Source organism: Lissotriton vulgaris, chromosome 2_1 (assembly GCF_964263255.1).
Source record: "Lissotriton vulgaris chromosome 2_1, aLisVul1.2, whole genome shotgun sequence".
Taxonomy (NCBI): domain Eukaryota; kingdom Metazoa; phylum Chordata; class Amphibia; order Caudata; family Salamandridae; genus Lissotriton; species Lissotriton vulgaris.
The window spans coordinates 180199964-180214559 of NC_141687.1; the positions used below are offsets into that span (position 1 = coordinate 180199964).

At 39.9% G+C, this 14596-nt stretch overlaps 1 protein-coding gene across 1 annotated transcript in view; it reads left to right on the forward strand.

The window, feature by feature from the left end:
* The first annotated feature begins 1763 nt into the window (after positions 1 to 1763).
* Positions 1764 to 14596, forward strand: part of MLXIPL (MLX interacting protein like) — a 941138-nt gene continuing 928305 nt past the window's right edge. The window contains exon 1 of the mRNA XM_086954697.1: positions 1764 to 2000. Coding sequence (XP_086810823.1) covers positions 1777 to 2000 — 224 coding nt within the window. The 5' untranslated portion in view covers positions 1764 to 1776. The remainder of the gene's footprint in view (positions 2001 to 14596) is intronic.

Sequence of the window (14596 nt, forward strand, 5' to 3'; positions counted from 1 at the left end):
GTCGCTTGACAGCAGAGTTTCTGCTAGTAAAAGATGTGTATAGCAAGGAAAACTTTTTCGATTTTATTCAACCCCCATTGGCCAGGAAACTGTATGTGCAATTCAGACTAGGGACTCTTCCACTACTAGCGAATACCAGCAAATGAGTGAAAGACCAAACGGGTGAATATCCTAAATGTAATTATAAGGTGGAGTCTGAAATTCATGTTCTGCTACTCTGCCCCGCCTACCGGCTGTTGCTTAAGCGTTGGTTAATCCAACTATGCAAGAATTTGGACTTTGTGCACTGTGTAGAGGACCATAGAGTTTTAAAGTATGACACTCATCCACCCATAGTCTTTGCTGTATCACGATTTTTAAACTGTATGTGACACATCCAGAAGGCCTTTTTAAGCAGACCCCTTGGGGAAGAATGTATGTACTGAATTTGCGCAGTATATTAACTGTGTATCCATGTTCTGGGTCTAGGTTTTAATTTAATTTTTTCATTTTTGTAAAACAATTTAGAGTGCAGCTTATTGCCAGATGACTGCTTTATTCTGTTTTTAACAGGTTGAAGACAGTATCAAGTATATTTTTATATCCCTGCTGTGACTCTTATTTCCTGTGTAGTGGATGGTCTCTGTACAACAAGATGAAATTGAGCTACTCACATTTTTTTAATCACAAGTGTTCACCATCTGTTTTACTGCTGTTTGTACTTTTATGGCACTAGTGGCCGAAATAAAGTTATTATAATGGTAAGATTGTTTTATATGTAGCGTATAAAAGTGTGAATCTTCTGCCTAAATCAGGAGGGTTTGCAAGTATACTCGAAATGTGCTCAAATGTACTCATGATACACCTGCTAACCATATATATGTGAGGGCTTAAGATCTGATATCACTTCTTGTGATGCCAGTTCCTGTGATGTCACGCGCTGTGATGTCACACACGGCGATGCCACTTGCATACTGATTAACTAGGTTAGTCCACCCCCACTTCTTTGTTTAGGACTTGTGCCCTGGAAAGCAATATTACAATATTGGGAAATTGTGAAATGCCCTCACGTTTTTAAAGAGGGATAGTGTTTGCAAGACAGGGGCAGGCGCCCTCACTCGTCGCTGTGGTATTCTGTGATTTGGAGGGCACGACTTCTAATGCCAAAAAGTCTGACTTGGTCTTTATTCCCTTCGAGGTCAAAAACGTGAGTGCCGTTACACTGGTCAACAGTACAGCCTTAACTAACCACGAAAAGACGCAACGAAGCGGCACATTACAACATATTGGTTTACCCGTGCTCTTTCAGGTCTCTTACAAAGTTCAAATCACACTTTTCAGTGTGTTGACAACTGCTCTGCTGCTGGAAACACGCTTGCAGGTGGTACTTGGTCCTCATTTGATAGGTCAGTCTGCACAGGGCTGGCATTATTATTGGTCAGTGCAGATTTTGTGCATACAGGTGGAGCCGGTCTTAATTGGTTAGCGCATCGCCTGAAGGTGAACAGGATCACGATTGGATTGTGGAGTCCTATTTATAGCGTTCTCGATAAGGTTGCTTCTGATAAAAGAGCACACTCCCGGTAAACCTAATTCTTGATTTGTCGCTTTATCATAAAGCACAGGTGGAACAGCAGATGATTGGACGTTCAAGTGTATGCCATACACGGAAGAAAGTCTGTGATTGGCCAATTTATTACAAGTAGTTCCGCCTACCACTGACTGTCCCACCTCCGGCTGCCCGCTCCGCCTCTGACCCAGAGCCCCGCCCCGCAGTCCCCAGGCTTTCCTGTCCCTATGGCTGTCTATCGGGCGCTGCCGCCGGGCATGGCTCAAGTTTTGGACTCGGACACGGACTCAGAATCGGAAGGGCCGCAGCAGGTCATTCACAGCGGACACTTCATGGTGTCTTCTCCTCATGGAGGCGGTCGCGAGCCTGAAGGGCGCAGGGAGGGGGCGGCGGAGGACATCATAGACCCCACTGTGACCCGATTGCTGGAGTGCATGAGCCTGGCATACAGGTGAGGAGCTTTCTCCATAAACTAGACATTGCCTGGTGGTGGATAACAACAATGCTATCAGTGTGCAAGATAATAATAAAAGGGGGTTCAAAGAGATGGGTGCTTGTCAGACTATGCTTAACTGTCAAGTGATTTCTGAAGTGCCCACATTGAGTCCCAGAGGTGGGCAAGTAACAAAAAGCGTAGAGCAAGGGATCTGGCGCGGCCCCAAGAAACAGAACAGCAAAGGAGAGCTATTGAAAGACAAATATATATATCACGCAACATGTGCCATGTAAAACATACGCTATTTTCAATTTCACAGATGGGCAATTTGTTAACATTGAGTTTTTCATTTTGATACATTACCTTTTGTATTCAAGATATTAATTGCGAATATAAATGTTGAACTATTTAAGAAAGTTTTCCCCTTGGTTGCTTTGGCAAAAGAAAATTAAATTTTTATGTATATTTTATACATCGTCAGTGTTATATACAGCAACACCATCCCGTGTATAGATCAATATACATGTATAATGCATACGGTGGACTGAATCCCTTCTTATTGCTCTTGGATCTTGCAGTTGAGAAACGTAAGGCAAAACTAGGGAAAGTGTCTTTTTTTACAGGATCAAACTAATTGGCCTAGCAGGGAAGCTGGGATTGGAGTCGCAAATGTGCATACATTTTGCAGAGGTTATATCATCCTGTCTCTAGGTTTACAAACAATAGTTTTTTCATAGGTGTCTCTTTACAACGAAAATGATGTAATTTCATTAAATCTGTCTGTCTGCTGTTGCCAATCAATCCAGGAATCAGGGATGGTTTTCTTCAGAGTCCATCAGGATATAACTTTTCCAGTTCTGGGTTTTTATTCAACACATCAGTGCATTCGGAGATTTGTAGTCATGGTTTATTTTAATTGAGCCGATTCGACCCAACACACCTGATATGTAAGAGTAAAGGTAATAAATGGAAAATTGGTGCCCTGGTGACATGAAACCATCTGGTCACACCGCTTCAACCTTCCCACATTCAGAAAAATATATATTTTTTAATTAACAAATGAAAATGTTGTTGATTACATCTACCATACAGTCATGTTTAAACATTTGTGTCTTTGGGAATCTTTCTGCACTTCACAAATGATCAAAACACAAACTGTGTAAACTGACTTTCTAGAAACAAGATTTGTAAACTGAGTGTGCGTCTATCACTAAACTGCCATTCCACTTATGTTCCAACTATGTTAAAGATACTTGTCTTCATTTAGCATGGAGCTTTTTTAAAAATTATTTATTTGTAAAACTGCATTAGAGAGGTGAGGAATAAGGCAGTGTGACATCATTGAAATTGGACACAGTGCCAAGCCAGACACATGGGCTGCATCAGGCTTGGGCTTACCTTGATTGCCCATCTCTGCATACCTCTGGAATGTTGATGAATACCTGGAGATGACATGCCAGCAAACACCATGGCAATTTTTTGAAAAACCTATATATTAGTTTACGTAATGGAATACTTTTGCTTATATTAAAGAACACATTTCTGCATGTATCAATTCCATCCTGCTACCTCCCACTTCTTGTGTGGGTACCAGTAGGTTTTAGTTTCTTTTAAACTTAGAATTTGTTAATATATGACTTTTACGTAATTCTTCCCAAATGTTCTGAGTATGAGCATGCCAACCATGTATTTAGGACAGTATACTACAGTTTTTTGGAAAGTAAAGAATACAAATGTTTTGCACTTGGTCTTTGTGTTGTGTGAACCTAGCAGAAAGGTAGCGGAGTGCAGGGTCAAAAAATGCAGTTTTTTTAAGGCAGAGTGAGACTGGTTCCTCAACAGCTACATTTGTCTTGAGTTACGGGGGTACATTTCACTAAGTCGTGCTGAGACTCTGGAATGGGGTTTATGTCTTCTCAGATGGAACAGTATATGGGCATGATTGGATCTCAGTATACCTGGGGACAAACAAGGATAAAAGAAAGAAGCTATTTTTGGTGTGTTCATACTTCACATTTGCTGTCCTTTCACCCTCTTATACATGCAGCAAAAGACCGTAAATGAAGAAGAATCTAGTGTCCTCACAGAAATTCAAGACAGAAGAACTCATTATTGTTCAGAAAGGCACATTTTCCTGATGGACCAGCGAAAGACCCTCGGAGAAATCATTGGTTGAAATGTGCCCTCATGTCGATATTGTGGCCAAAGAGGAATTACTTGCACAGGAAATTTAAAGTGGTGGCTCTTCCATTGGAATCTATCCGAAAGTCAGGGAAGCACTGCAGAATGGAAAATCTCCTCCACTAAAGTGACAAGATGTTTGGAGTCCAAGAGTACGACTTAATGTCTTTACTGTTAAATTCTAGCATCAAAGAAAGTAAGGAATGCACATACCATGGATGAAAAAAATACTATAACATGAAATCTGAGGTCAGCTCTCTAGTATGCCAACAACCTCACCATAGAGCCACCAATCAGCAGCCAATCCTCTGTATAACTATCTTTTAAGAGCAGCAATCGTCCTCTCCAAAAGATCAATTCTTGTGAGATTGTTTAAAAAGTAAATTTAAATAGAGTGACTCTTGTTGCTATGGAGAAATATGAGATAGACGGTCAGACTTGGCATTAAATCAGCCACAGAATGCCAGTGTGCGCTTCATCTTCTTAACGATGGGAAATGTAGTCGAGTTAAACTGGAAGAAAAAGGTAAATTGTACCACATGGGAGTGGCAGGAGTGAAAATCTTCGTCTCAGCGTTTTTTATAGATTCCAAACCTCCTATCACTTTAGTGGGAGAGATTTTCCATTCAATTTCAAAACTGTAGGCTCGATTTTGACAAGTTCAAATCTGTGCAATAACATTGCTAGGCACATGATTGATTGGTTTGTAATAAAACGTTCTAAAGGAAGACATTCTTGACCAATTAGCTGCTTTAAGAATGCCCTCCAGGCGACCAGCTGAGAGATATACTTTGGATTCCAAAACTCGTCTAACTGAGTGGGTACCAAAAAGAGAAATGTCAGTCCCAGCTTAAGCCATAATGTCTCTGACCAAATTAGAAATAGTAGACGCAGATAAAGACTGTAATGCTTTCTTGTAAGATATCCATAATTCAGAAGTGAGAGGAGGATGAAAATCAGAAGTTTGGGTGTTGTAACAACGCAGACACGAAACAACCAATAACTTTTTACAGTAATTAAAAGCTAGATAAAATATTGATCATGACGTTTCGGTATGTCTAGTCACATAGGATGCTACTCCTTGTGGAGAGAAAGACCTGTGAGCCACATCCAAGGCTCTTATGTCAGATACTCGTCTAAATGACAACAAACTCAAGAACATGATTAGTTTAGCTGCCAGTTGCTTCATTAAGTAGTGTACTATTTTCCTTCATTTAATGAATCTCCCAAGGTTCGATTTCTCTAATCCATGATAGTTTTCTACAAAATACATATAAATATAACAATCTCCAGACAAGTAAAAGTTTCGAAAGAAAGTATCCTGTCCTATTTAAAACCAGTTTGAGTAGAAAGAGCTCAGTAATCATTGATAACTGATAACCTTTTAAGCAAAAGTAGCAGAACATGCCAAGCTGACCTAAAATCTTTCACAATATAGGATGAAGATGGCCCTGGAGAACTAAGTTGTGGGGTGACCTTAAGCATCTGTGAGCAAGAGGGGAAAGAAAGGGAGGATTCTTGGAAAGTCTAAATAGAGCTCCAGAATTTGGAGGAACCTCACTTGATACATCGAAAACAGTATGACTAAAGCTAATGAGGCTGTGTCTTTCCTGACATGTTTCAAAGTCATGAGAATCATTGCAAAAGTGGGAAAGGAATTAGACAGAATTGAGTCCCAACTTTGTAGAAATGCGTTGACTGATTTTGCCTATGGATCTGGTTTCCAGCTGAAGAAGTGTGGGACTTTGCAATTCAGCTGAGAAGCAAATAGATCCACTTAAATTGGGCCCCAAAGGTGGAGAATATTCTTGAAAACAATGGGATGTAGTGATCACTTTATTTTGTCCTGAAGAAATCTGGAACCCCAGCCCCTACTGAGTTGGGAAGACCCAAGAGATACTCCACTTGAAGCAGGATCCCTCTCTCTATACAGTTATACCAGAAGTCATTTGCAAGTCCTGCTAGGCCCTTTGATATGACTCCTTGTTTGTTTATGTAAAAGATAGCCAAGATATTGCCCTTTTGGAGAAGAATACAGTAATTTACCTGCGATGAGTGCAAACCATTTATGATGAAGAAATCCACATCTTGCCTCTGGGGAAAGGACAATTAATCCTTATTATGGGAGGCCTCTGCATGTTATTTGCGTTGTTTACTTTCATTTCTGCTAAAGTTTAAGAGTAAGGAATTTAAGTTATCAGCCAGTCTCTAGTATTCCAATAGGATACCATCTTGAATTGCTACTGGCTACCATTGTGCTTCACTCTGAAAGACTGAGCACCAACAGATTGGGTAAGAGCACCAGGGACTCTGGTCTCTTGAAGGGGCCCAGTGCTTGGAATGAAAATACAGAGGGGCAAGTTCTCATGCATGCGCATGTTCAACTGAGAAGTGCTTACACTTTCCGATTGAACATATTGCATCCTTCTGGAGAAGTGCTGCTACATTTCAAGTTAAAGAAGTGCATGTACTGGTACCTCAGAGTGCCTGCCCATTGTAAGCACCAAAGTTTCCAAAATTGACCTCTCCTTGAGGTGATGCAGTTTCTTACTGGCTGCTGTACACTAGAGGGAGAAGTTCTTTGTGGCTTTTGCAGTCGCTGTGTTGTTTTAGAGCAAGGAGTGAGCAGATAGAGTTGGATTTCTAGCCCTTTCTTTTTGAACTTCCCTATAGGAGTTTTCCCTAATTATTTCCTTAACGATAGTTGAATCCACGAGCAATTGGCTACTTTTTATGGGATTAAAATCTAAAATACACAACGAAGAAGTTAATTATGAAATGTATATTCTAGCCAAGAGAATACTAGTGTATTGTGAACATGAGTAATATGCATTGCATCGCTTTGTGTCAAAGAACAGGATGCTTCAGAAAAGTTAACTAATTTCAGAAATTGTAAGCATTTTTTTTGAGTACTATTTTCAGAGAAAAGCAAGGCCTTCCAAAACCTTTATTGCACAGTTTTTTAAACAGTTCAGTTTAAAATTGTGGGTAGTTTTGGAAGCAGATCACCAGAAAAATAACCTCGGTAAATTTAGCTTATGCTGCAATATTCCCCCACTGTTCTACTGCTACAGACAAATCTCTCTTCAGTTATATTTGAACCAATGAGCTTTACAACAGCTAGGTAGCTATTATATCTGATTTTGACACAAGAAAAAACGGTAGTATTATCTAAGTGCTGGTTCGTGCAGTGCCAGCTATTTGCTAAATGGTTTCTTTCTGCTGATAGTAACCGTTGTTTGAAAGAGCCATTTCCACTGAGGTGCCTTTAGTTTTCGATACAGGATGTTACAGTAGCCCTTAAGGGATGTTGCAGGGGCAAGGCCCCAGAACAAGATGGCGTTCCACTGGACTTGTTTATGGAGTGCAATGAGCTGTGGGCCCCACTTCTTTCTAATGTCCTGAATGCTACTGTTAAGGTAGGCCCTCCTTCTTTGTGGAGAACATCAGTTATAGTACCAATTTTTAAGAAGGGAAATAAAGCCGGCCGAGCCAGTTGCAGACCTATCTCGCTCCTGGATTCCTCTATGAAAGTGGAAGAAAGGATAATTTTGGACAAACTTGAAGGGGGGACTCAGGACCATATCATTATCTCCACAATCCAATATGGTTTCAGAAAGGGTAGTGGTAGTATTGAAGAATGTTTCAATCTAGCACTCATCATTGGTAAATATACTGTGGCTAAACAGGAGACTATCTTTTTTGTACCTCACGTCAGCCTTTGATCTAGTTAATCACTCTTTGCTTTGGGGAGCTTTTGTCTGATCTGGGGGTTGATGTATGTAATATTCATTTTACCTGTCAGTTTTATACAGATACTACAGCAACAGTATGTTATGGCAACTCCGGGGAAACTACCACTTTTTTCAAAGTAGGTAGGGGAGTGAGACCTGGCTGCATACTAGCTCCCTTCCGTTTTATCCCATAGATCAATAGGATCAATAAGTTCTTGTGTGACAAAATGACAGATGTCCTAAAAATTGGAACTTGTCCAAACCTTTTTTTATTATATGCAGATGACGCAGTACTGATGGCCCACACTGGTAATGCATTACCGGATCTTTTGGACAGCTTTTTTTTTATGGAGGGCCTAGGTCAAGTTAACAGGGGCAAATTGTTTGTTATGATAACAGGGCCAGGAAAAACAAAAGCAAGGTCATTTTTTCTGTATTTGGGGATTACTTTTAGTTCCTCTAATTCCCGGTCTCGCCATCTGTATAATAAGAAATTGTATTTTGAGAGAATTTTAAATGCGGTTAATAGACTTGCTGTGCGATTCGGAAGCCAGCGAATTAAGGACATTTGAACTCTTTACAAAAGCAAAGCCGTCGCAGGTGTCTGTTATGGGGCAGGGTTTGGGGACATACTGGTGTAGCCATGCTTCAAGTTGTGGAGAACAAATATTGTAAGTAGCTTCTGGCAGTTGCACCAAGATGTGCTAACTATATTTGTCATAATGAGTTATGCATCCCATATAGTGAGGATCTGATCTCAATGGCAGCACATGCGCTGCTCTGAGGCATGCTGTTTTGGAGTATGGAATAGGAGCTTTACCCACTTTCCTCCTATATTTGTCATTGGCTTGTGTCTTTGTCCTTTGTAAATTCTGGCTTCTGATTCGTTAATAGGCTTATTAGTAACTCCTTAGTACTGCCTTGTCTTCATTTGTAACCTCCCATGAGGACTGGCCCTTTTACTTCGGTTGTTACATGGTATGTCTTTTTTCGTCTGTAAGCACTTTTTTCTTTAATGGGATTCTCCTACTGCAGGCACGGTCATGCTTTCCTGCAACATTCAGCGTGCCATGTGCGCTTGCACTTTCAAAGCAGCCTGGGACAATGGCAGCCGCTTCTTTGAATATGTCTTGCATTTACAAGAGTTAGAGCTATTGACATTGTAAATGACAATACCTTTTGTTTATTTGTTAATTAGTCAAACAGATAAATAAAAGGCATTGTCATTTACAATGTCAATAGCTTAAACTCTCACAAATGTGAGACCTATTGCATTGCAAATGCTTGTTTATAAAAGCATGCAGTGTGGACTAAGCCTGAAGCGAAACTAATTTAGGATTTGATTAGGGATTGTTTATCGTTGGATGACTGCTTAAGAATCTCGTGGCTTGAACATGTTTGTTTGCTTTGAGTGCAGCTGGGCAAAAGAGTCTTTTGTACAGACCCATAGGAAGTAGGGTCAGTAGAAAGGAATTGAGGTATTCCTTGCTGGAACTGAGAGAAGGCGAGCATTTTAGTGCTAATACCAAATTTCTGTCTGTGCATACACCAGTTTATCGTCTCGAACTAGTATTCAACCATATTTGTGCTGGGTGAACAACAGGTTTCAACGTTTTTTGTCAACCAGATTCAGTTTAAAATATAATACATATGCAGGTTGCCTTTCCAGAAGAGATGAGGGAGCCATTTAACCTCCAAAATGTGTATCTGTGATCACTTTTCAGAGCAATCAGTTTTAAATCTTGTCTTTTTCTGCGACTTTTATCAGAAACCAAGAAATAAATATATCTTACAACTATTGAGGGCTCTACGCTTTGTTCAATGGAGACAAGTATTATATGTACAGCAATTACAAGAGCACTCTGTATGTTTATCTGTGGCAAAGTTTTAACCGTGGTGGTGAGACAAAGGACGTTTTTTGAACTATTACTGTATTACATTTATTCAAAATGTGATGATACGAAATGCACCAGGATTTCTATCTGGTCGTATGCTGATACATTTTGGAATCTGTGATGATATTTTATTGTATTACACATTTAATTGTGTTTCGGTTTTTATTTATGTGTCTTTTATGGAACTATTCAGGCTTCGAATAAAGAGTAATTGAATTGATAGAGGATATGGTGCTTCGTTAACAATACATCCCATAAACTTTGAAATATCCTACCTACAACTCCCCTTTGAATGAATATTAAAGGCTACCAAAGTTGTCAATTGAAGTGCGATTACCGCAATGCAATTTTCACACGGATTTCAGAGTTGGTGACTTGCCTAGTTGGCTACAAAAACCTTGGCATGCAGGCCGTGGCTCCATGCCCAGGGAACTTTGTCACTTCTGGAAGGTGGCCTGCTTGACTGTTACTGGTTAGATTCGGTCTGTCGCGGTGTTGTGAGAGCCTATCTCACGTGTATTACTTAAGATGTGTTGTGTCCTCAGCTGCACAGGCTTGCCACAACACTTTTGATTTTTGTAACAATATATGGGATAAAGTGCCCCCACACTACATCATGTGATGATGCAAGTCACAGAGGAGCTCTATCAACATAAAGAGGAACGATGCCAAAATCAGATAAAAAAACACAAAGCTGCTGCTTCGAAAGGATGGAGAGAGATTCAGTTTCTCATATAATTATCTAAAGCGTGCAATAAGTAAACATTTTGAAATAAATATCAAATTTCTGCTGATAATTTAATCGCAAAAAAAATAAATCAAAAGGAGGGAAAGCTAGGCTCCATTGTGTAATCTGCAGCCTTAATTAGTTACCTGCTTTTCACGTTGGCTGATGGCTCTGGCAGTAGGCATTGTAGCGGCAGAACTCAATGTGATAAGTTATTACAGGCGACAAGAGACATCACAAGTCACCTCTAATAAGGAAATTAGAGATGGGATTTTATGCAGGGATTGCAGGCTCCCTTGTATTATAAATGGATTGTAAAGTGTAGATTACATTGTAGACATTACCTAATTGAAAATATTCTAGTTGGCTCTAACAAACTTTCACATAAAATTCTCCATATTTTCCATTATTGGCTTTACACTTTATGTTGTTGCTATTCATTTGGGACAGGGGGTGCCAAGGCAAATACAAGCAACTAGTTTTTATAAAGTGCTTCATACCGCACCTTTGCTGCTTGTAAGCACTTCACATGACAAGTGTTAGTTATCTGGTTGAATGGCACTCAATTTAGCGGCTCGGAAGGGTGGAAGTCTGTTGTTTTTGCCATTCGAACTTGTAACCGAAAGATCACTGCAGATGTCAGAAGTGAGCATTAATTTGTGGAGTTATCTTGCAGGCTTATTACCATATAGCTGCTCACCGCCTGTGTAGCAGAGACAAGCTAAACAACAGAATTTAACACTACCCAGAAAAGTTATCAGGGATTAAAAACTGTTTCCCCGGCATGGATGGGAATGCTAAGAAATAGCTGCACCTTACTGATTATTTTAGGATGTCAGAGATCATTTGTGTAACAGATCAGAGTGATGGAGTGAACCTTAGAATTGCTGCCAAGCTGAATGCATATGATTCTTTTCCTGCTGTACTGGCACAGACGCTAAAATCCGTGGGAGTTTTATGAAGCCCAAAGCTTTGGACTCGGCTGAGGTTGCATCTCAGCCCTTGTGCGCTTCTTTTAAAAGGACCAATCTGCGGGGTGTTGCCATGTCGGTTGCCTGGAAAGATGCACTTTTCTTTCATCCAGTTGAATGTCATGTCACATGCTGACCACAGAGCTACTGTAACTGAGGAGTAGCTGTACCTGGCCACTGCTAGGATGAGGCTGCTTCCTAGCATCCTGACTGGCGGAAAACACGCACTGACCAATGGAGGGTGCCCCGGGCTTGTTGATGTGACATTCTAGATGATGTGCCCTATTTCCGTGTGGGTCTGATGCAAAGGGGATTTGAGTGACTTTGAACTATGCCCTACCAATTACTGCGCACCATCGTGACGCACAGTGAGAGAATAGGATTTTCGGATGACAATACAGTAAGGGAACTAGAGCTGTCATATTACTAACGGGAGCTGATCTTCCCTTGTATCTGGTTGATTGGTACTACTGTCTGCTGTGGACAATTGTAAAATAGATTCGTACTCCAAATAACTTCTTAGATGCTTTATTGGCAACTCTGCAGCATGAATAACATTAAGATGTCACCGTCTCCTCAGCCTCTTCTTCAACTGTCCTCCTAAGAATGTCCATGCGAACATTCACATTCTACCAGCAATGTCACATGCATTCCTAACATGGAATGCATAAACACCACACATCTCCCCCCTTTATAAATATTAAAACAATAATAACTATATACAAATTATAACTTAAATCCATGACAACATATAATCTCTAAATCTGTGAGGAGTGTGGATGACTCTTCCAAACCTTCCCAACCAGCTAGAATCAACACAAGTTTGTTCACATGATTCTGTAGTTTCCTCCACTTCATCCTCCCACAACCAATCATCAAACTTAGCTGTGGTTTGCCCAACATCCTCCTCCTGTGCTTTCTTAACATTCTTACATTTAGCTATACGACTCACATGCCTTACACAACCATCACTACGTCTCGCTGAGTTTTTCAAACACTCCATGACGGGTACACGGTTTTGAAAACATACTTTCACCCTTAGCTACTTTTCCCCATTTCTGAGTTTTAACCTAATCTCCAACTCTGAGTTCTTCCATCCATGTCACATTCTTTGTGTCAAAATACTTTTTATACACTTGCTGTGCTCTTATAATATTTTCTTTCACCTTCTCTGGTGACCGTTCAACATGTCTAGTACTGTCCATCCATCCTATGTTATCTCTCGTAAAAGGCTCCCTACCTCTCATCAGCACAAATGGACTCAAACCTGTGGAAGATGGTGTAAGACGATAACCCCATAACATTTTTTTTAACTCAATCTCCCAATTTTTCTTATTCTCACAAGCAAATCTTCTACTTTCAATGCTGTAAAATGTGTTCCATTATCACTCACAATTCTTTTAGGCAATCCGACCCTCAAATATATGGCATTCAAAAAGTGTATCACCGTTTCCGCATCAGCTTTCTCAACTATTTCCAACTCAAACCATTTGCTAAAGTAGTCTATTAAAACTATAATAAACTTACTCTCTTTATTTTTGTTCTGAACAGGACCAACAAAATCAATAGCAACTAAATCCCAAACCATTTCTGGAGATTGCATGGGTGATACTTGTGGCTTCATCGTTCTTAAACTCTTATCTGAATCTGCACATTCATTGCCCTCCCTCACAACCCTTTCCACTTCAACATCAACTCCTGGCCACCAATATGAACTTTTATCCCTTTTCTTTGTTCTAACAATACCGAAATGTCCCTCATGACATAAATCTACTATCCTTTTCCTCAAACCTCTTGGTGGTATCATCTTCTCTCCTCTGTACACAAACCCAGACTCAACACTCAGTTCGCTCCTTACTTCCCAAAAGCTTCTTTCCTCTGCCACATCTGGTTTCCTTTCTCCCCAGCCTTCCATGACCTTCTCTTTAATTTTTTCCATCAATTCATCCTTTCCATATTGTAAGATCCATTCTCCTTTGTCAATAGACTTCACTCCTTTTTCCTCAACCACAGCAATTTGATAATCATCCCACACATTCTTAGGTACTTCCTTAATCGGTAAAGGTATTTTGCTTAAACAGTCTGCTATTTTATTCTGTACACCAGGAACATATTTGATTCTGTAATTATAATCTTGTAACCTCATTGAAAGCCTTGCTATTCTTGCTGATGCCATTCCATTCGTAGTTAATAAATTCACTAATGGCTTATGATCAGTTCTTACATCAAATTAATTACCCCATAAATATGCTCTGAAATATTCCATTCCCCACACACCCAAGAGTCTCTCTTTCTATTACAGAGTAAAATTCTTCATTTGGGGTTAAACTTCTTGACTCAAATCCAATAATTACTTCCTTGTCACCACCTTCATTTTGTGTCAAAACCGCACCTAAACCTTTTCCGCTGGCATCCACTGTTAATACACTCCTCAAACCAGGATCAAATCCCTTTATAGGTGTGGCATTGCATATCTCTCTCTTCAATGTCTCAAAACCGTCTTTACATTTCTCATTCCAATCAAATTTACTCGTCTGTTTGAGTAACTGTCTCAAATCATAAGACTTTTCAGCAATTTCTTTTACAAATTTGGAGTAGTACTACGCCAACCCTAAAAATGAACATAGTTCATCTTTGTTCTTTGGCTCCGGTGCTTCACTAACTGCTTCCAATAGTTCTTTCTTTGGAGATATACCATCAATCCCAATATTGTGACCTAAATAAGCCACCTTTTGTTTAGCAAACTTACATTGTTCAAATTCTGCTGTTAATCCTTTGTTCCTCAAAACATTGAAAACATCCTTTAACCTCTGATCATGTATCTTCCTATTTTCCCCCATTATTAATGTCATCCTAAAAATACAATACGCCATGAATGTCTCTCAAAACTTCACTCATTTTTCTTTGGAAGACTTCCGCTGCAGAGGCTAGCCCAAATGGCATCCTAACATACTGAAAACAACCAAAAGGTGTTATAAAAGATGTTATTTTCCTGCTCTCCTTATGCAATTGAATCTGATGGTATGCTGACGATAAGTCAACCGTGGAGAACCATCTCATACCTTTTTGTTTTAGCTAATAATTCGTCAATTTTTGGCAAAGG